At 38.1% G+C, this 23,853-nt stretch overlaps 1 protein-coding gene across 1 annotated transcript in view; it reads left to right on the forward strand.

Moving 5' to 3' along the window:
- The first annotated feature begins 7,949 nt into the window (after positions 1–7,949).
- Positions 7,950–23,853, forward strand: part of CFAP47 (cilia and flagella associated protein 47) — a 371,213-nt gene continuing 355,309 nt past the window's right edge. Inside the window, exons 1-9 of the mRNA XM_076355671.1 lie at positions 7,950–8,111; positions 11,466–11,617; positions 14,151–14,266; positions 16,861–16,999; positions 19,113–19,341; positions 19,964–20,124; positions 21,000–21,133; positions 21,720–21,955; positions 22,644–22,836. Of these exons, the coding sequence (XP_076211786.1) occupies positions 7,950–8,111; positions 11,466–11,617; positions 14,151–14,266; positions 16,861–16,999; positions 19,113–19,341; positions 19,964–20,124; positions 21,000–21,133; positions 21,720–21,955; positions 22,644–22,836 (1,522 nt within the window). The remainder of the gene's footprint in view (positions 8,112–11,465; positions 11,618–14,150; positions 14,267–16,860; positions 17,000–19,112; positions 19,342–19,963; positions 20,125–20,999; positions 21,134–21,719; positions 21,956–22,643; positions 22,837–23,853) is intronic.

The raw sequence follows: 23,853 nt of genomic DNA on the forward strand, positions 1-23,853 counted from the left end.
TCTGCCTTATATGGTACTTAGCTTGGGCGGCTTAGCTTTCATTTCCACCCACTCTTCAGAGAACCTTTAGCAGGATAGAAAGGTAATAGTTGTTACAGCGGGCGATAGATGTTGCAGTGGTGGAAGCTCACTGTGGAGAGGATCTCTTCACATACAGACACATGAACTTGTGCTAGCTATGAATTAATCTAGGATATTTTGCAACACTTTCTGTAATTTCAGGAACGCGGATCCCTCTTCAGTTAATAGAAAGTAATAAGTACTGAAGAAATGAGATTCAGCTTTCAATAGTTCCCCAAACTATTAGCTCTGTGTGAATAGCCTTCAAGACGTAATACTGGTGACCTCTATTCCCACTGGATAATTGCTTTTATTATGCATTGCTTGTTGCTATTCTTGTCTTACAGCACTGATAGATGTAATTTTGTTGTATACTATATAGGTGCTTAATGAAATTGCTGAAAGAAAGTTTATTGCCAAATTAAAAAATGATGTCAACTCTTGAGTCTCAATGAGTGTCTTACCTGCAAGCATGCTTTCTTTTCCCCATTAAATGTTTGTCACTATGACTAGGAAAAATCAGAAAGTGCAAAATGCCCATCATATGTAGCCTAAAATACAATCATATCTATAGTACCATAATGAATAAACGTGCTATATCTGTAGCTGACAAATTAGGCCACATGATGGCAGGTGAAATGAAGTGTAGATAAGGTGAAAGTACTGCATGTTGAAAGGAGGAGCTGAAGGCATGTGGAACCTCTATGTTGATATGATCAGTCAGAAAGAGAAATGGATGTCAGCGAGAAGAAATCAATGTAATGTCTGCTTTATGCAAAATATCAATACAGACAGGATATTAAACTGCATTAAGAAAAGTATCTACAGATAGATTTACAGGTAGACTGCAGCATTTAAAAATAGTGGGTGACTAGAAAAGGGAAAACAAATAGCATGGAGAAACCCTCAACGGAAGAAAAAATATATAAACACAGGATTAAGCTGAGCAAGAAATATTAGGATAGAGATATATAAAATAATGAATGGAATAGTGAAGGTCACTTGAATGTCCATGTTTCTCCTTTTTTCCTAGTGTGGGAAGAAATGTTAAAAAAGCAATTTGAAAAAAATCAGTGTAAAATTCATAAAAGAAAGCATATGTTGACACTATGCATCATTAACCTACTGAGTAGCACGAATTCCCCAGAGTGTGTATCTTCTATGCTCTGCAAGATATGTTCTATCCTAATTCCCATTTAACACAATTCTGAAGCTTTGCTATTGATCTTCAAGGCCATCATTGGATAAGGACCCAGCTAAATTGGGTAGTATCCTTTCATCTGTAACTTATGGAGACAAATGAGCTCTCCTAGTATAATGCAGCAAGCTGCAGTGACATTCATGAGGACTAGGGATAGTATTTTCAGGCGAAGTGGATTGATAAGGCAACGAGTAACCATAGAAGTTTATACTGAACCACAGTCTGATTGCTTTTAAAGTATATAGACATATCTGGTAATGGTTTCCAACTGTAATTGAAGTCAAGGAAATAAAAGCATCAAGCAGCTCAGAATGCTGAGGACCTAAAAAGCTGAAAACCAGGGAGTGATCCGACACTCCAGATGATCACAATGCAAACTTAATTTATCTTACTAAGCACTTGGATTCTAAGGAATTAAGTTGGATAAATTGCATATAAAATGTAAAAGATACATGTATAGTAAAAATACATATAATTGTACCACAAAATGATTAGGCAGTAATTTTCAGCCTTCAGGCAAAATAAAATAAGTTCATTAATATGCTCCTCAATAATTTTATCTTTACTGCCTAAGAAAAAGATTCTTGAAATTGTTTAAGTAACTAGATAGCAGGAGACCTGTATAAAGTCAATGTGATATATGGAATTCTATTTTAAATACCTGTGTAAAGGGAGGGGAATGATCATCCTCTGGAGGTACTTATCTCACTCCTAACCATACTGGAAGCTTAGACTAGACATTGATTTTACATCAGTGAAGTGTGGCAAGACGAATCCCACCATTAGTAACTTTAGGAAATTGCATCTTAGTTGTGTATAGTGGAAATTTAATATTGATTCATTGACGCCAATAGCTGTTGACATATTGATATCAGCCTGGAAAGTCTACTGCTCTGGTTCAACATGGTAAATATCATGATTTTAAAGAAGCTGTTAAAGAACCCCTGATTTAGATGAGAGATTTTCAGAGCTATCCCTTATCTGAATTTCCTATTATCCTTATATATACGCAGCTTCCCCATAGTTATGTACTGTTTTGATCAGAGATGATCTGCCCAGCTCAGAAACATACATCTTCATCATGTTTCTCAGTGCGGTTCAATCATTTTTCTTTCTACCCAGCAATTTTTATATTTCTCTAATACATGAAATCTGTGAGTGGATATGGATGCTTTTAGAGTTACTAAATTTTTCATGAACAATGATGTTTTCACACATTGTGACTAAAAAAGATACCAGATGCAGAAAGCATTTCCATTGGAGCAGACTGCAGGAAACAAAGGGCACATCTGTAATTTGTTATATAGAGCCTGGTGCTGAAAACTTTGGACTAACTGCTGCGAGCTTGTAAGACCAAAATGTTCAGCTCAGCACTGTGTGCCGGTACTAGCCTTGGTCCCCAAATCAGTATTGTCATGTTACAGCAGTACAGGACTTTCCTCCTAGTCAGGCTATTTAGCTAAACTGAAGGATTACACTGATAAAATCACTCTGTTTCTGCTCTATAGATACATAAAATAGCTCAGTGTGTGGCTCTTGGAGCCCTAAAACGTATTGCCGAATAATGGAGACTGTATGTATTTATGATACAGGTTTTTTGTTTTTGTGGTGGGTTGACCTTGGCTGGATGCCAGGTGCCCACCAAGCCGCTCTATCACTGCCCCTCCTCAGCTGGACAGGGGGAGAAAAATACGACAAAAGGCTCATGGGTTGAGGTAAGGTCAGGGAGATCACTCAGCAATTACTGTCACAGGCAAAGCAGACTCGACTCGGGGAAATTAATTTAATTCATTGCCACTCAAAAGTCAGAGTAAGGTAATGAGAAATAAAACCAAATCTTAAAACACCTTCCCCCCACGCCTCCCTTCTTCCCAGGCTCAACTTCACTCCCAATTTTCTCTACCTCCTCCCCCTGAGCGGCACAGGGGGATGGAGAACAGGGGTTGCGGTCAGTTCATCACATGTCTCTGCCGCTCCTTCCTCCTCAGGGGGAGGACTCCTCACACTCTTCCCCTGCTCCAGTGTGGGGTCCCTCCCACAGGAGACAGTTCTCCACGAACTTCTCAACACGAGTCCTTCCCATGGGCTGCAGTTTGTCACAAACTGCTCCAGCATAGGTCCTTCCCACGGGGCGCAGTCCTTCAGCAACAGACTGCTCCAGCGTGGGTCCCCCACGGGGTCACTACTCCTGCCAGCAAACCTGCTCCAGCGTGGGCTCCTCTCTCCATGGGGTCACACGTCCTGCCAGGAGCCTGCTCCGGTGCAGGCTTCCCACAAGGTCACAGCATCCTTCAGGCGCATCCACTTCGGTGTGGGGTCCTCCACGGGCTGCAGGTGGATATCTGCTCCACCGTTAACCTCCATGGGCTGCAGGGGGACAGCCTGCCTCACCATGGTCTCCTCCAGGGGCTGCAGGGGAATCTCTGCTCTGGCGCCTGGAGCACCTCCTCCCCCTCCTTCTTCACTGACCTTGGTGTCTGCAGAGTTGTTTCTCTCACATATCCTCACTCCCCTCTCCCAGCTGCTTCCAGTTCAAGTTCCCACTTCTTAAATATGTTATCACAAAGGCACTACCACTGTAGCTGATTGGCTCAGCTTTGGCCAGCGACTCTATCAGACATAGGGGAAGCTTCTGGCATCTTCTCACAGAAGCCACCCCTGCAGCCCCCCCCCCAAATCTTGCCACACAAACCCAATACACATTTACCAATCTCTACAGTCTCTCTAAAAAGAAAAAAAAGGAAAGGTATTTGTGATTGCCTTGTCTAATTGACAATCTCCCTGTCGCTCCCTTTTTTCAATAATTTTGGTCCCACTCCTTTCAACTCGATCTAAGAAGGAAGGAGGTCTCAGATTCGCAATTCTTACACATTTTGTGAAGACTGATGATTTTGTTGAGCAAAAAGACACAATAAAATCTTCATTAGTTCTGCTTCTCGCACACACTTTGTTTTACCAGTAAGTGGCCCTATTTCCTTCTAGTATATTCTAAATATATTTATTCCTCCTGAAGTAGAATAAACAGGTCAGCATTCACAGTTCAATTCACAGTTCCTCTGGAGTCAGATTCCAGCAACGAAGTGCAGTATGAGTGGCAGTTTGTTCAAATTAGTTTAATTATCTCAGATATCACTGTCATTTCTTGTTGCTGAATTACTGTAAAATAAACAGCCTTTATGATAATTTTAACCGCCCCTTTTTCTAACATCTTGAATACTTTCTGAAGGGATTTGTCTGTGTTTTTAGAGATCCCTGGATGAGTGAGAGCTACTTCTGATCTCATAGATGACTCAGTCAGTGCACAAGCATCTTTGACCCGCGTTCAGAACATGGGCAGATAGGACTGGCGTCTCAGGTCTCGCTGTTTTCTAATACACGTTTTTTAATGTTTTCTCCTGTGCAGCAGGGGAAAACAGACTCGTGATGGCTTTCTGATTCTGCATCTCATTTTACCTGGCCGTGGCCCCAGGATAGATCTGAACAAGCTGGGGGCTATTTCATTTTAAACAAATTAGCCTCATCTATTAACTGTAAAGAACTAACCATGCTATTCCGGTTTTCTGCCTGGAACCTGGGAGGATAGCCAGATCAGCGGATAGTCAAACAAGTTTCAGGTCTGGAAAGTCTGGCTTATAAAAGTTGGAAGTGACTCAGAAACTGAGGTGTGATGGAGATTTATGTGAGGTTATACACTTCACTCTGATGACTATAATACAATTTTGAGAAGTTTGCTGTGAAGCTTTATTATTCATCATCTGATACTGCTAAGGTAAATGCAATGTGCAGCTTACTGCACTGTAAAATAGCATGAATTTTTGCAGAAATAAAATCACACTTCATGTGGTCATATGATTTAGTGATAAAGGAGAAGGAATACACATAATCCATACCCTAGCACTAGTTATAAAGGATTCTGTCATCAAAACAAAGTACACCTATTCCTTTATAATAGTTTTCTCTTTGGGGATGATTATTAGGTGACTAATAAAGTTTTATGAAGCCAGCATAAGTTGAGGAAAGGAAGGAGCAGACTCCATTATCTAATGTTGTTTTATAATGAGATATCTTAATGATGGCAATAGTAAGCATTTGGATATAATGGTTTTCAGAAGAGGAAGAGAGCCTAGCCAAACTATTTCAGAGAGATCAGGAGTCTTTTAATGCAGAACTTGGCTCCTCTATACACAAGCTAAATCACAGTTAAAATTTGTTTTTTAAAAATTTAGTTAAATTGATAAAAAATTTGTATGGACATATCTACATTGAATCAAGTGAAAGTAAGGCCAGTGTTCTTTGCTACAAATTCTTTTATGACAGAATCTGTTTTTAAAGATTCTGTCTCTGCTGCTTGCTTCAGCCTCCACTCACAATGTCAATTACCACCCTGTCAATAGTGCTGCTTCAACTGTTCGTGAACTAGTGCTCTAAACTGAAGCCGAGAATTTATCTTGCTGAAGACAACCCTCCTCCAGTGACACCAAAAAAGAGGTTTGTGTATGAGTGCTTTTACCCTGGATTGTTTCACAGGTCAGGTTTATTATATGGCCCAACATGGAGCTCAGTTAGTAGAATGAAGGCTAGTGACCTGCCCGGGAGGCAGATGTGAATGTAGGACACCAGGAAAGTCAGGAGGAGTAGAGAAGGCAGGGACCTTCTGAGGATCCTCTTGTACTCCAGCAAGGTCTGAACTGAAATGAAAAATCATAAGCAATTTTTGTTTCTAATAGTTTTGCTAAAAATATTAAATGTTGCTATAATTCTCAGTGGAATGGAAAAAATAAGTTTGTGACTGACTACTTGGCTATGAAATAGTATATAACAAGTGACATACTTGACATTTTTTCTGAACTAGTTAGTTAGTTGTTCACTTTGAATTTGATTATTTCCAAGTACCAGAATGTGTGATCAGAAAGATAGAACATTTCCACGTTACTTTAATGTGAAAACTGAGGAATAACCTAAAGTAAGATAAACTAATGAGCTTGTGACTTTTTGGCACCATCATGATGTCTGTATAAAGTCTCAAAGGTTTCCCTTTCTTTGGATCAGATATTTCTTAGGTCTGATCTTGTGTCCCTTGACTTTCCTCAAGAATTCATTCAAGGATCAGAGAAACTATGTAGGAGTGTTCTCCGTTCTCTAGTGAAAAAGCAGAAGGATTTTAATTCTTTGATAAGGTAATCTTCTCCTTTAATTTTTTCTCCTTTTTTTGTGTGTATCAGTTAAGTACAATCATGTTACCATAAAAGAGATTCAAGCAGTCTTCCCAAAGAACTCCCTTCAGATGCCTGGATTTTACCCTTAGTGCTCGCAATGTCACATTCCCACTCATGCTTCGGTAATCTACAGATGGGTAGCCATCACTTGAATTTTTAAGACAGACAAAAAGACCTGTTAGCATCCTTCCCCAACAACAGAAACAAAGGCCCTCCTCTCTCCTTGCTCCCTCAAGGTTTCTTGACCCACTAAAACCAGACTTTTTGCCCTTTTCGTACTTTGTAGTTCTCCTGATCTGTGCCATCCATGTTTGCAGCTTCTCACGTTTGACTTTTAAAATATAAATAATTTGAGTCCTCACGCACTTTCAGGGGATGAAGTAATCCAAGGCGAAACATTTTGGGTTAATCAAAACTGATGTTTAAAGTTCTGTGTGCATGCTGTGCGTGCTGCTCCCCCCTCCTTGCTTCTGCTACACTGAAGCAAGGAACAACATGGCCCATTATCTACCTCCAAGTCTGCCTAAGTGCTGGATTATTGTGAACTTCATTTTACCACTTAAATTACAGCATAGGAAAGCATAGGGATACAGAACAGGAACACGTCTTTCACCACTCAATAAATGCATGCAGTGAATTATTAGTGTAGTCACTGGCACTGCAGACACTGAGCTTCCCACCAACAGGCATGTTAGCGCCCTGCTTTGGTTCTATGTAGACCAAGTCCGTGACTAACATGCATGCCCAGAAGAGAAATCAGATAATTTCTATTTCAATTTAATCCATCTTTAAGAAACCTAGGGCAGGAAGAGCATCCATGTTTGTATCACCCTTCACTGTCCTGGGCCATTGTTGGAGAGGGACTCATAGCAGGAAAACACTTCAGGTGAACAAAAGGGACTGTGCTGGACAAGCCGGAGCCCGAGCCCCACGGGGGAGCACCGGCTCAGGTATCTCTTCACTTGTAAACAGAGGCCAAAGGGATGTGGTCATTTTGGCGCGCTTCCAAAGAACAGCGGGTCTGAGGTTTTTATTTCCTTCCAGCTCCTGCCCGACCTAGCGCCCATGAAATGGCGGCCCTCCACCTGCCCCGACAGCCCAGCCTACCGCGCCTCCCGCACCTTCTGAGGCGGCAGTGTGTGAGGGCGTAGCAGGGCGGACTCAGGCTGCACGCCTGAGGAAGACCACAAGGAAACGCCACAGCTTCGGGCTAAAAATCCCTTCCTTTGAGCAACGAAACCGCGCGGCCGCAGACACCCAGACCCCACCAGCTCTACTACCTCCGCCGAACGGTACTGGGCCGGGCCGCTCGCCCCGCCCCGCCCCGCCCCGCCTCTACCCCGTCTCTCCTCTTCCGATTGGTGGGTTTGGAAGCGCCGCTCTTTTGCAATCAGCGTCCTGCGTCCGTTGCTAAGTGATCGTTTCCAGGTCGCGCTGGCCGCCCGGGTGAGGCGGCGGCGGCGGCGGCGCCCATGGCGGGTGGGTGGCGGGACGTGGCCGGGGTGCGCATCGCCCCGGCCGAACTGCTCTTCAGGGACGCGGTGCCGGGGCGCCGCTACCGCGCCGCGCTCAGCGTCCAGAACCGGCGGGTGGAGAGCTGTCGCCTCCAGCTGCTGCCGCCGCGCCGGCCCCAGGTGAGGGGTGGCGGGAAAGGATGCGGCGGGGAGTGTCTGCGCCCCCTGGCCCGGGTGGGGGTGGGTAACGTCGTCGAGGCCTGCCTCTCCAAGTCAGCTGTCGGCTCTGTGTTTGTTTGTACAGCACCTCGCACCACTCCATTGTGCGTCAATAACGGTAGTGCCTCGTGGGAGCACCCCACTCCGACCCGAGTCCCGCGGGTCTGTATACTTCCCTCCCGGGCTTGCCCTGAGGAACTGGTACGCAGCCCGCTCCCCTCGCGCTTGCCAGGCCCTCCTTGAGGTGCAGAACATTGCCAGAGGAAAAGTGTGTCTCGAGGCCCCGCTTTTATTTTCCGCAGTTTTGCGGGGCGACGTCTGCCCACAGGTTTGCCCAGCTAGGTAGGTCCTGTGTGAGAGGTTGCTTGGGCAGGTGTAAATGCTTGTCTGTGTTCAGCTACTGCAAATATTAAATGCTACCATGGATGCCAGAGCAGCTTATGAGACTGGCTGGAATTTGCCAGTGAATTGGAAATTAATTTAAAATAGTTGAATAACTAGATAAACTGGAAAGAATAAGAGGCAATTCTTAGAGCCAAAGTTGTCTGGATTGCTTCTTGTGTGACAGTTCTGAAGGAGGGAGCAAGTCCTGGTTCATCATTTTCTTGTGAGAACATGTAGGTGTCATTTCTATGATACTTGAAAAATATTCTCGTATAGGGCTTCAAATGAGGCTGCTCGTTTGAAGCTTGTAAGTCAGAATGAAATGAAGTCCAGTCTTCCCAGTTCTGTATTTTCCTGAGGTCGTAAACAATTTGAAGAGAGCTTCCTTGTTTGTTAAATCCATAGTTTCAATAGAAGTAAATTAGCTTGCTTGTATGTCTTACTACATCAAGTCCCTTGTTGGTAACAAATCCTGCTTAGCTTTGCTGGCTGGCTTTGTACTCTCCAGAAATTTTATCCCTCAAGAAGCCCATGAGTTCCTTGTTATTTCAGGGAGCGTTATGTAGAAATGGATCACTTTGCTATGGTGCGAACGACAAATTTGTGAAGTGTTCCAGATCAGCTGAAGGGCACAACTTTTGAAATTGTTTTTGCTTGGATTTCCATAGGGCTGATGGATAGCTCTATTACCTTGTTTCTGTATCGTATTCTTCTAAGTTTTTTGAGTGAAGTAGTCCATTTGTGGTGCTTGCTCGTGGAGAGCTTCCTCAGAAAAGAGGGTTTTACAGTCTTATCTCAAGATAGTATGATTATTATTAACAGCATCTGATTAGTTCTGGAAAAATCATTGCCTAGCCAGACTTTTTAAAGGCAAATGCATCTTTACAATTCTAACCAGTTTAGCCCTTGACTTGTAACCTATGTGGGCCCAGCAAAATCCAGCTGTGGTTAGTAGTTTTATTTTGGTCTTTCATCTAGCTAGTTTATTATATGTTAATTACGTCAAAATTAGTATCAAAGGGTTGAACTGGCATTGGGGGTTGAACAGAAGCTGACATTGCTTTGTGTTGCCAAACTTAAACTATGAATAAGCGTATTCTGGGGTAGACATGAAAATGATTATCAGACAGTTGAAGTACCTTGGATAATTTCACTATCTGAGTAGTCAGCCTTTCTTTTTGAGGGCAACAGTGGCCAAGACTGTATGCATTTTATTGTCCCCTAAAATTTTCTAATTTGCATGATGTAGACAGCTTGATTTTTATTACACTGTAACTGAAGAATTTTGGAACGAGCTGGAAACTGTTGAGAGTGCTTGATTTGGTAGCGCTGGGCTTATTCTGTTTTGTTAGTTTTCATCAGCCTTATCAATTTTTCATGTGCTCCAGAAATGGAAAGGCAAAGTCAATTTCAGAAAAGAGAAAAGGTTGCTCAATCATAATTTATGAATTTTTACCTCTATCTCGTGCCTTTTGCTGAGTATTTTAATGCTATTGTGCGTGAGACGACCAATATAACAGTTAGGGGACAAGATTCCACTTCACGTGCTCGGTTCTGGAAAGGTCTGTTGTGTTGCCCTTTCTCATTCCCAGATCTTATGCTGCTATCTGTGATTACATGGCTCTGAAGTATATAACTCATCTGTAAATTTTCTGAGGCATTACATTCATAGAGTGCAAGAACTGAAAAATAACCTTCCTTGAGCTGTCATAGTGCATGGCCAAGAAATGCCTTTCAGGGAATTTAGATCACAAAACAGTTTTCCATAGGTTTCATTAAAAGTTCTTAGTACAATATATTCATTTTCCCTTGTATGGAATGAATATGCATGGCTGTTCAATTCTTTTTAGAGAAGAGAGAAATTTTACACGCTTCAAAATTAAAACATGGCTAGTCTTTAAAAAATCAAACCCATAATCATGATGCATATTACGTAACAATTTTCCTTTAACTGAGTGTTTATACTGCTAGGAAAACTTTAAAGGAATAGAAGGAGATGCTCAGATAATAGAATCAACAAATAGTAAATTATATGTTTGCGTATTTCAAACATAAATTAGAACAGAAAATGTAAAGAATACTGAGATGACTCTCAGAAATAAACATACATTAAACTGGACATACAGAGCAGAAGCCTGTTGTGCACAGAGTGATGTGAATTGTAAGGAGACTGAAACACCAGAGAAGCTCTAGACCTTGCTGTGATGCTTTCCTAGGAATGTGGGAACTGCTGGATTTCCCACTACGTGCTAGTAGGTTACTTGTGTATTCTGTTCAAGGAAAGATGTGCTGGGGGTGTTGGATATAAGCAGATGCTTACAGACCACAACAAATCCACAATTATCTTTTGAGAGAGGAAAAAGGTGCTTTCTGTCAGCTGCTTCTGTTTTTCTCTCTTTCATTTGACCCCCAAAATTGGAGGTGCCATGGGCCTTTCAAGCAGATTTTCAATGTACAGTGAGACTTTCTGTTGACATCAGCTGAATGTCAGTCAGACCTAGAGAAAATGCTTATGCTGTCTCCTTTTCTTGCTGCTTTGGACTGAGACTTAATCCTTGTTACTTTCTCAGGTACCAAAAAGATTCTGCGTTGAGTAGTAGCTGACTTAATTTTGTGTTGCTTCAGAAGGTTTATTGCAACAGTAGCAAAAGCTAGAACTCTCTCGGAAAGACTAGAAATGATATTTTGCTAAACCAACTCTTCCATATAATTTGATGGGTTAGTATTCATTCTGTCTTTCTGTTTTACCTTAAAACATCTGGACTTCAGTAAATAGGAAGAGAAATTCTATAAAATCCTGCGTATTTTAAAGTTGGTTGTGAATTTTAAATCAATCTGCTTATTATTCTGAAAATGAACCACATGTATATGTTTTTTAACCTAGAAATGTTTAACAATTTAAAAAAATACTTGTGTTTTTTTAAATTACAGTTTAAATTGATTGTGGAAAATCCAGAAAAACCTGTTGCATCTGGACTTCAAGTTACAGCTTTTGTGGAGTATTATCCTGAGAGTGAAGATGATCTTCAAGATAGACTACTTCTTTTAATAGAAGATGACATAGTTGATATCCCCCTCCTTGGGTACGATGGTCAAAAGTTCATATGCTGCTGTTACTATTTGCAGTTTAATCTTGTGGAAAGTTTGCTAATACGTGTCACATATGGCTATGTAATTAATCTGTCAATTGTATTGAAAACAAATAGTAAGTTTCCTTACAAAAGTAAGATTTTTTTTTTTTTTCAGAGCAGCACACAGGTAAGAAGTTAATTGGGGTGATGTCCCTCTGAGATCCTAGAGAGAGTTTGGGGGTTTTTTTTTTTGCTTTATTCTGAGTTGGTTGTGATAACGTTGATAATTTCTAATTCTGTATCAACATATTAGACAAGTTAACATCTACTCTTAATGTCTTCCCTCCTTACTGAACCACTTATATAAAAGATTTTATAGTAATTGTCCATATTTGCAAAACTGGATTGTAGTGAGACGTGTTGCCTAATTCTAAAAATATGGTGTGTGTTTTAGAATAAGGTCATACATTCAAGGATCATTTTCATCAATCCATGTGTGATTGTGTGTGCCTATCTATGTGTGTGTATATGGATATATGTCGTATATATTGTATATAACATGTATATTGGTTGGAAAAAGTAAGCTTTTAAATATAGTTTTTCAGACTTAGGCTAGGTGTTATCCGAGGATGAGGGGGAATTGCTCTGGAATACCTTTCTTTCCTTTGTCTAAAAAGAGAAATTAGAATGACAAACTTCTGTTTACAGGTCCAGCTTTAAATGCCTAAATTAGCACGGATGAATCCCATAAACTATTGCAAATTATAGTCTTTATGAAAATCTTAACCTTACAAGTTACATGTACAGACAGAAAGGAATTTCCATGGAGATTATTCAGTATATGAGTTGTTTGTGGGATTGCTTGATTTTTAAAAACATCTCATGCTAGCCTGAAATGTGCAAGGTTTTGCCTTCATATAAGTGATACTTACTCCTACATTTTGTTTACCTCTTATGTCATGATCTTTTTCACTGATTTGCTTTTCCTCGTTTCATCTTAAAAGTTATGGGATTTTTAAAATTTTAATATTGTACTATTGTTAATGTAGGACACAAATGGTTAAGTCTGACGTGGGGTTTTGAAGTTGTAAATTTTGTCTCTTTTTAGCAAAAGATTGTCTACCATTGGAAGACTTGGAAATAACAATTTCAATTAGTTATTTTTTTTCTGTGATGTTTGTAAACTCTTACTCTTTTAGAACGCAGTATTAAACAATGCTATTACAGCTTTCTTTAATAACTTCAGAGAAATTTAAATGGAAAGTCCTAAATGCTTTTCTTTCACTGAAAGACAGGGATGACTTTTCATAAGGTAATACAGAACTTAGTAATTCAATATGATCATTTTACTATTAAAAATAGCTGTCTCTAAATATGTTCTCCCAACGTATATTTTCCTAGAAGAAAAAAGTGATTAGGGAGCACTTTATAGTTTTATTTTTTATTTTTTAAATTTTTATTTTTTAATTTTTTGAAATTTTTTATTAGGGTAGTATTGTAGAGATAAGACCACTTAGGATGATAATGTTACCGGTGACTCCTTTCTGGAAAGGACTTGCAGTAGATTGTTAAGTATTTCAAATCTTCATGTTTAATGGGCTTTTGCAGGGAAAAAAATTGACAGGCTATAATAATTCTTTGTGTTTGTCTGGAAAATAAATTAATATACTTTATGATTCTCTTTGAATCAGTCTTTTCCCAAATGTATTTTTGTGTCATGCATGTCTGCTGTTTATAGATAGATGATACTCAATTATTGCAGTGAAGGGTCACTAAATATAAAGTATTTTTTTCTATGCAAACATAATTTAAAATGCATCATTAACCAGTTTGAGAAAATAGTGTATGGAGAAATACTAGTCAAAAGTTTTTTTTGGGAAAAATTGCATTATCACTATGAAATGTCCACAAAGGTGTTTGTTTGTCCGCAAGTTTCCTAAAGTGAATATGATCTTTTCATTATGGCTAAGCAATACCCAATACAGTGATGTCATCATACTGGCTGAGGCTCTTAAATAAATAATAGAAATAAGTTGTGTCATTATCCACTTCTGTCTGTTATAAGTTTTGTTGAAGCCACATAAAGTATCTATAAAACAAGAAGACTGTAAATTAAAACCAGCACGCATGTTTTCTCTCTGCGTTTAGTTCAGGCAGCTGATAATGAAATACAGTGAATACTAACTTTGGTCTTATTTTGTGATGCAACTAGCTCAAGATAGTTTTAAATACTTTATTATAGTACAAAGAACTTTAAATAAAATTAAATAGAAATGTTTACATTCCATTTTGACTAATTGTTCAAACCTGTATTGTTTTAAAGTTACAGTAGTTAGTCATTAAAGTAAACAGCTTGATAGATAGCTAGATCTTTTTTATATCTTCCCTGTGTATGCTATACTGCTGAAGTAAGTTGCATAAACATTGGTAGGAGAACTAGGAGAGAACGAGAACTCTCTTCCACTGGAGTGCTTAATAAAATTTCTTAAAAATGCAAAGGTATTTTCAAGTTTTGGGAAAATATAACCATGTCTTTTCTCTGCAGATTAATTCCGTGCTGTTATCTGGAAATTGAGTCAGAGATTAATTTTGGTGCCGTGATTGCAAACAGTAAAATAATTAGTAAAGAGATTAGTATTGCTAACCATGGATCAGCTTCAGGTAAATATTTAGTTTGCATTAAATTATACAAATATTTTATTTTCTTGGAAAATGTAATTTTATGCAAGTTAACACTTCAGTGGCCAATTAAAAATTAACTGAAGTTCTGGGTTATGCAGATTATGAGTATTGTAGCTAAAGGTTCTATAAATGGCCCATTGCTTCTGTAGGCAGTACTATGTTTCCACTCAGGGAAGAAAAATGAATTTAGAACTTTGCCAAATTTTAGGAGTGCTCTACTTTTGAGTCCCATCTGAAAGATGTAAAAATAACAGTTGCTCATTGGCTTACTATGCCTGACATAAATAGTAGCAAATCCCGTCTGCTCTTGCTTTGTTGTCTTTGTGATTCTGTGATCCCAATAGCTAACAGCTACAAGCTCCCTGTGCTTTCAGAGCTGAAGTCCTCTAGGATGGGAATTGAACTGTATTTGTTTCATATAGGAGTATAAGGAACATGGAGAATGGAGTGTAAGAATGCTTATATGATCCAAGTAACCTATTTGACTGCCTTTTCCACTGGACAAAGCTGCAGACACCTTTCTCCAGAAGTAGGGTGACAACTATGCTGAGTTTCAAACAGCAAATTTCAAGCAGTTAATTATTTTTGTTCCTCACTTGTACAGCTGTTTATTATATCACAAGGTATCTTTATTTGCATTAGGCCAGCGTCGTGTGAACATTTGCTTCATGGATTTCCACAAGAAATATTGTACCAACAGAAAATACATGATTGTAGAAACACAGAGATGGGTTGCAATATAAAAAAAAAAAAAAATCAAATGGCTGTCTAGTTAGAACAGAATTTTTTTTTTTTTCCAAAAAGCAGAGGAAAAATTGTTTTGTTTTCTAGCCAGCTCAACTTAAAGATGTAGAATGTAGTTTATATAATCAGCTCTTACTCATACATACTAACTTCTTTCTTTGAGGAATGACGATTAGAAAAAGAAAATGAGATAACCTACATTACATATGCATCTACAACTAATTTGCGTGATGTGAAATTTCTTAGGTTGCATGGGAACTGTTCCTAGTTATAAACTGTTGCGTGATGCATGCAGGCTGTATGATGGAGTTTTGCAGGATTGGACGCAGGCAAAATTAGAATGAAAGTGGTGGTTAGTGAAGAATGTATTGAGGGCAGACAAAGGAATAGCTGCTGAATCTGTGTTTCTGTAGGCTCTGTAAATCGTAATACAGCAGGTTGCACTAACAGGCAGCACGTAAACTGTATCAGCAAAAAATGCTGTATGCTGGCCTGTGACTCAAGGATTTCATTTCACATGTCATCCCATGCACAAAACGAGTCCTTTGTTCCTGATTCTGATCCCATATCAGAGATTATCTATTGTCTGAGGTCAAACACTGCATTTTTTCCTACAACATTTGAAACAGTTTTTTGCTATCTATGATATAATGACAGATAATTATTGCTGCTGGTTAAATACACATTTAATAATTTTTTCACATTTTAAAAATATTTTTATAACCCAGAAATGTTTCACTGTTCGCTTCTGCAATAAATTGTGTTGTGTACATATGTCCTGGTTTCGGCTGGGATAGAGTTAATTTCCTTCCTAGTAGCTGGTACAGTGCTGTGTTTTGGATTTAGGGTGAGAACAATGTTGATAACACACCGATGTTTTAGTTGTTGCTAAGTAGTGCTTACACTAGTCAAGGACTTTCCAGCTTCCCATGCTCTACCGACTGAGAAGGCTGGAGGTGCACGAGAAGCTGGGAGGGGGCACAGCCAGGACAGCTGACCCAAACTGGCCAAAGGGATATTCCATACCATGTGACGTCATGCTCAGTATATAAAGCTGGGGGAAGAAGAAGGAAGGGGGGGACGTTTGGAGTGATGGCATTTGTCTTCCCAAGTCACCGTTACGCGTGATGGAGCCCTGCTGTTCTGGAGATGGCTGAACACCTGCCTGCCGATGGGAAGTAGTGAATGAATTCCTGGTTTTGCTTTGCTTGCGTGCGCAGCTTTTGCTTTACCTATTAAACTGTCTTTATCTCAACCCACGAGTTTTCTCACTTGTGCTCTTCCAATTCTCTCCCCCATCCCACCGGGTGGGGGGGAGTGAGCGAGCGGCTGCGTGGTGCTCAGTTGCCGACTGAGGTTAAACCACGACAGTCCTTTTTGGCGCCCAACTCTATCCCTGCCGAAACCATGACAACATACCAAATCACGAAAACTATTGTTACCTGCAATATGCACTTAACTTTCTGGCTACAGTAGCTGCCTAGAGCTGTGTATAAAATATCCTGTAACTTACAAACTGTTACTTACAGCTGTTTTATGATGTAGTCACTTTTGTTTGGAATGTGAGTACCTTTTCTGTTACAATCACAACTTGCAAAGTGGCATTGGACATGTGGGTGTAATATCTAAAGAAACCCTGGAAATAATGATCTACTCTGTGTTAGAAATAGTTTTGAAAAAGATTAATTCCATGTTTCCTGTTTCCATAGGAAAATGTAGTGCTTGTGAATATCTGCATTATGTGTTTTGTAATTCCAAATGCCTAATAGAAAAATATAAATCTACAAATTTGTTGTATAACATTCTGTTTATTATTCTGTTTCTTTTAGGTACGTTCAAAATATCATATGATGGAGTTGTCCTGCTTAACATAGAACCTACCAGTGGAGTGGTAGAGCCGAAATCTGTAAAGACAGTTAAAGTGGATATCTGCACAGATGTACCCAGAATCATCAAAGAAGTGATAAAGTGAGTGTATAACTGAAGAAATCCAGCTCTATAAATTACGTTTTTGTTTGTTATTAATTCTAGTCTTTATTATTATTATTATCAACGTTTATATAATAAAATTAAGCTCCTAGGTTATTAAATTATTAAATTAATTTGATGATTATATTATCTGCACAGAACAGTGATGCATAAATTGTGTACCTGGCTGTGTTATTAAAGATCTCTCATAAGTCATAATGATATAGGATGTTTGCACATCTCTCAGTATACAACTAACCAAGAGCTTTTGTATCTTTCGCCTTTCTACACATCCTGTGTTCCTTTTTTTAGCTTCTGTAACTTCGCTATTTTTCTTTTGGCTCTATGTGTTTCAGGAGTCTCAGAAACATTATGATGTCCTTTGGTGTATCTTATTTTAAATGGAGGGAATGTATTTGCAACCACTAACTCTTTTTAAGAATAGACTATTTTTAAATGTCTACCTTGTCTCTCTTCAAATGGTGAATATAGACTTTTTAGGAAGTGCCAGAATTTGGAAGTGGACACCAATCTGGAAAGTCCTTTTCAGTCCTGTTTTCTTATAATAGTGAATAGGGTGTGGTTGTTTTGTGTTGTGGTTTTTTTTTTTTTGGGGGGTGTGTGTGTTTCCTGTTTTGTTTTTATATTATTAAGATATATGACTTAAAGTTCAGTTCTTCCTGTTCTTGCTTTTTGTAGCCTGTTGGAAAAGGAAATGAAATGAAAGGAGAAAAATTCCATTAGAGTGACAGGGAAGACAATATCTGTATTTTGTCTCACAGTTACATCCTCTTTCATATGATACTTTCTTTGGTTACTGAGTTTTAACCTTTTGGTTGCAAAATGTCATGCTTTCTGCCTTTCCTTTGCTGTCCAGGCTACCACCACTGTTTTCTTCATCCCATCTTGGTTAAACGGCTACTGTCTCCTGCAGTCTAGTAGATAGTTTATCTATTAAACTGAAAGAACATATCTACGCAGAGCTCAAATTTCATCCTTCACCCATTCCCTGCCTTAAATTCTACATAATTCTGTCAGTGAATTTGGCATTTCTTAGTAGTCATTGCTATATCCTTTGGACTAAATGAAATCTTCAGTTTCCTTGTCAAGCCTTGCACAAATATATAAATATATGTGTATACGTATGTGTATATATGTATTTAAACAAACAGGGTAATATTGAAAGTCTTACAATGGGTATTTGACAGGAATTTGACTTGGAGAAATAGTACAGTTTTGATGAAAACATCCTGGTTATTTACATTTGCCTTGTCTTCTAAGCGTTTTGCCTCTATGTCCAAGCAAAATTCTTTTCAGAGGAATCTACTCTTATGTTTCTTTGATATTTCTTTTCTGCCTTGGAGAATCCCGTAATCATGCTTCAGAAGTTGAAAGACTGTATTTAGAGAGTTTGAGATCCTCTCCCAGGTCCCTTCTATAGATATGTATGTGAATATTAAAAAAAAAGATTTATTTTTTAAATTTTTTTCAGCTCAGAGGCTATCTAAAAGCATAGTTGATTCTATTAGAACAATAAGTTATATTACTAAATTTGATTCTTTTGTGCAACAAGAACAAATATGCTTTGTTCCAGAAGAATTCTAATAACACAGATTTGTACAATGTCTATATAGTCCTTTGGTGTCTTGTGGTATCATCAAGATCAAGCATTCAGGCAGGAACAGCAGCAGTTCTTTTGTGGTTATTCAGGTGAACTTCTAGCTCCAGTTGCTTAAGAGAAAATTACGAAGTATATGCCAAAATTGATATCTAGATAAAAAGATTCTCAGAAATATGAGCAGTGTATCATCTGCGGACATCTCTGATTCTTTTGAGATGTCTTTCCTATTGTTTCAAACGTTAAAAAAGGGGGAAAACTCAAAAAGCTTCCCAAAACTCCACCATGTAATGTATGATTCTTCCTGACTGGTAGTATTCCTGTTAGGTATCACATTGTCAAGTACACTCTCCCCTGCCCCCGCTTAGTTTATCTCTGGAAAGCCAGTGATTTAAATGCTCTGACTTGGTTCAGATTTGCATAGGTTCTAATATAAACCAAACTGATTATTTCTAACACTTTTCCACGTTACCTATTGCTGCTTGTTACTGACAGAGTGGAGTTGGAAGGTCATGGCTGCACTGAAGTATGGATCAAAGCTGTGGTGGTTGAACAAGTTCTTAAAGTTCTAGGAGTGTCTTGTGGAAATATATTGGAATGCATTAACTTTGGGCCAGTTTACTTTGGATCTTCAAAGACTGAACAAATATCTTTATACAATGAAAGTCCTGAGTGTATGGACTGGGTAGCAGTACTGGAAGACAATGCCATTGGAGGAGAGATGGTAAGAAACTGTTCTGGTTTTTATTTTAGCTGAAAACATGTTTCCATTTCTGCTTTTGCACTTTTTGTTTCTTAACATTCATCTTCTAGTAGTGTTTACTATGTCATACTATTTCCTGATCAATATGCTTTCTGAAACTTCTGTCCAACCAACAAATTTTTTACTGTAATTTAACCTTGGAATTAAGTTTTTCAGATATTTCTGTTTCACTATGTGACATCTTAACAATGTTAAGTATGTTCCTTGGGTGTGGTTTTTTGTTTTGTTGTTTTTTTGAGCAGTTTTGCTTGACCTATTGGATTTCTTATCATTTAGTAGGAATTATCAAAATATATTTTGGTATTCTAAGATGTTAAGCATCTGTGTTTCCACTTGTTTTTCTCAGACAGTGAAATCATCTGAGTGAGCATCATCTTTAAAAAAGGGAATTCAAAACATTGACATGAAATTGATGTTTAAAAATTGGTTAATTAGCCATGTGATATGTAACTGTCAGTGCTATTACTTATGTCTTTCTACTTATTGTGAAAGATATGAAAATGTATGTATAGGGACAAAAAAATTAAACACAAAAGGGGAAGCAGAACAGGCTGAACTATTCCACATTTTGATTATTTTTTAGGGGACAGATCTTCAGAGGAGTGCAGATGCTGTTTTACAAGACTTAAGCCTCAAAAATAGGACAAGAGATGTAGATGTTTCCACCTTGATCTTGTGCATTCCCAATCAAGGAACCTTGCTACCTTATGAGAAATCTTTGGTTACATTATGCTTTAGTCCAAAGTGAGTGAGTGGTCCAAATTAGACACACACACACAAGTTGATTGGTCTAAGCTATTCTGTAAAGAGCTGTGTAAGAGAAAATAATTTTAAGTTAATGTGTCTGTAGATTTTTTTCTGAATGACTTCTGACGTATTTATGTGTGTTAAAAGAAATTGCGTGGCATGATACTATGAGAAAGCAAAGTCTAAAGTGATTATCTGGGAGATGTTTTATAATACATTAAGGATGTACTTGAACAAAGAATTGGTTAAGCTTGTTTTGTGTGAACAAGAATTTTATTAGATTTTGCTAAGGGAACTAATTGCAGCTCTCATTGAATATGTTGAATCTCTAAAGATTGTTGAGAGAGTTCTGCAGTGTCAAACTAAGTGCCTTTTTAATGACTGTGGATTTATTTCATAAAGATATACTATAAGTGCAGTATTATGAAAGAATATATGTATTTCATCACCAAGAGACTGAAACATTTTGGAGAGCTTTCATTCCATTAAAAAAAAAAGTAAGCATAAAGGGACATCTCTTCTTCAGATAAGGAGAAGAAAAAGAAAATGTGCTCTTGCCATTTTCCCTTACTTAAACTCTAATTATAAGTGATTATTATGCATGTAATGTTCGTTTAGAAAACTGTTGTAGACTGGAAAAGATATCAAATGACTAGTATAATAAGCATACGGATATTGTTGAGCTTAAATTTGTAACTGTTCCATTTTCTGAAAGGAAGCATAAAGATCATTTGTTCAAGCTGTAACCAACAGCAAAGAAGCCAGACTGGATGATGAAAAATAAGCCTTGATTTTTTTTTTTTCCTTGTGGGTTGGGGTTTGGTAGTTTGGTTTTTTCCCCGTCTTGTAATTAGAGATTGTGACTCTTACAGAAAATTTAAAAGGGACTTTGGAGTGAATGACTCATCACCGAAACAAGATTACGTACTGTTTCTGAGATTTGAAGCCGTTGGGAATAAAGACGGCTGTCTGCAGGCCCTCAGTGATGGTGCCACAGCAATCACAAGTATGTTATCAGAAATGTGTAGTCACCATCAGAAATGTATATATGGATGGGAAAAAAGTATATCTTGGTTTTTTTTTTTAAATTTATCTTAGCAGTTTTATGGGAAACCTGTGTTTATTTTATTTATATCAATACAAATAAATTATTGTAACCTACATCTTTAATGCTTTAGCACCAAAAACTCTTCAAACGGTATGTAGAAAGAAGGAGGGAATCATGCATGTCATGAATACACCTGCTGGTAGTGAACACCTAGAACTTAATTGTAAATGTAAATATTTGGAGGACATAAAAAAACCCCCCAGCCATTTGCAAGTCACCAGCACTTTGGTAATACCACTTTTGTGCATTTGCAAGTGAATATTGATCACTCTCAAATTCCTTAATGAGGGAATATGTTATCTGACAGCCATTATAAGTAAGCATGTCTGTGTTAAGTTTATAGAAAACTGCATTATAAATCATATTGTATTATGGTATTACTTTGTTTTTGTAACCATACAACTACAATATGACTTTTCTGTTTGTAAGCTAATAGGTGTGTGAGGTTTTTTGTTTGCTTGTTTTTTGTGTTTGTCTAATGCAGTGAGTCATCCTCATCACATGGAGTTAGCTTTGACAGGTTCTGGGCTTCCTGTCATGTTAACTTTTAATCCAGGACCAGTTATTAAGTTTATGGACTGTTTCCTGGGTGAACAAACACAAGTTCTATGCACGCTCAAAAATGAATCCGAGTCTCTTCCAGTAACGTTCAGCTTCCGCAAGACTGCTCACTTTAATATTTCTCCTGAAAAAGGAAAAATTAAAAAAATATCTGCAAAGGTAATTACTGCTTTCTCTTAGATTATGTAGATATGCTTTACAGTGGTCAGTGGTGGAATTTCTTGAAAGTAAACCAGAACAATTTCATTTTAGTAGCCATGACATTTAATATCAGCCAAACATAATTTTTTTCTTCTTGTGTAGAGTCTTTTGATGCTCTTTCCTGTACTCCAGGAAGCAACAAGTGTTATTTTAAATTTGGAAAAAATAATTGTAATACTAAAGAAACTTTACCCAGGTTTTTCCTGGCTTTAAATTTTTTATATTTTACTGACTTGAGAAGATTGATTTATACTCAAACCTTTGCAGGATCCTTTTCATTTCTTTCAGAAAATCACAAATACTTGAGTAACATAACATATCTTCTAATGGAAGAAACTTTTTGCCAAATTTAAGTCAAATGCGGAGACGTTTATAATTTCACAAACCTGTAACTTGGGGCAGAAGAGAGAACAATTTGTCCCAGAAATGAGCAAGTGAGACTTTGTGGTGTTCTAATCTGTAGCAGTTTTATATTTCCTTATATTGCTAATTTATGTGTGGCAGTTGGCATATTCTCAAAGCCCAGTTTTGAGCACCTATCATAGAAGTAAGTGTGGAGAGAAGTGACTCAATTAAACAGAATTACACAAAACTTTTCTGTTTGCTTTTCTGCCTCCTATGTCTCATAACGACTTTTCTTTTCCAGGATGTGATATTTTCATTTTCTCCGCATCAAATAGGAACATTTAAAGTGAAGCAAGCTATTGATATCATTGGTACAGGACTAGAGAAAAATAATTTACAGGTTTTGAAGACAAAATCCTTTCACCAAATATATTTGAGCTTTATTGGTGTCTGCAAATCTAAACGAAAAAACATCCTATTCAAAATTAATCCTGGTAAGATGCTAAAAAGATAAGTGACAAGTGATAAAATGTTTTAAAAGTACATTTTTAATATTTTAAAAGAGAATTTTTTACTGTTTTTAGTTTGTCTTTAAAAAATAGTATCTCTTTGGGAGTTGAGGAAATGCTCATTTCTATGACATATACCCATGAGAGTATGAAACAATGGCTAGAATAATGGTACACCCCCCCCCCCCCATATTTTAACAAAAATTGAACTATTAAAGCATAAATTTTCATCATATGATTATTTAACTTTTATAAATCAGAAATAAAGGCTTCAGTTTTTGGCAGCAGTGCCATTACACAGTGCTCGTATGTTTCAGTTGTGAGTAGAGATGGGTAAAGCACAGAAAGTTAGGAAAGATAACAGGGTATTTTTTATTGATTGAAAGTTACTACTGCCAGATGAATTTGCCAGTTAATACAGCCTGCTACCTGTCCCATGTCCATTGACTCTTCTCATCCTATGAAGCCTATGCCAACATAAAGAGTCTTTCAGGATATGCAATAATTAGTCTCTAATTAGTTCCTCATGTGCCTAACATGTCCCATGAACAACCGCTTTACAGTAGATTTGACTAAGCCTGTCATTGGATTTTAAAACCAGTCCTGGGAAACGTAGCTTTTTCTAGCATCAAATATGCTGTAGCATCTGCCGGTAGTATTAGTGCTACAGGGCTGTCCTATAGAGTGGTGCATCTGGTTTCTGTGTGTAGATAAGGAGGGGAGCCTGAATACTCCTTAGCTGACTGCTGCCCTCTTGAAGATGTACTCACTAATGAAAACCAGGAAGGCAATACCCATTTTTTTCAAAGAGAGCATTGTGGGGAAGTAAAAAGAGGAAGTAATTGGAAAGTCAGGATAAAATGCTGTTCTTTCTACAAATATCAGAATGGTTGATGAGCCACTGGACCCTCCTGCTAATTTCAGGAAGATATTTCAAGTCCATGGCAATCAAGAATCGATGAGAAACTGAAGTTCTGCAATTTCTGGGTTTTACTGTTGAAA

Source organism: Aptenodytes patagonicus, chromosome 1 (assembly GCF_965638725.1).
Source record: "Aptenodytes patagonicus chromosome 1, bAptPat1.pri.cur, whole genome shotgun sequence".
Classification (NCBI taxonomy): Eukaryota; Metazoa; Chordata; class Aves; order Sphenisciformes; family Spheniscidae; genus Aptenodytes; species Aptenodytes patagonicus.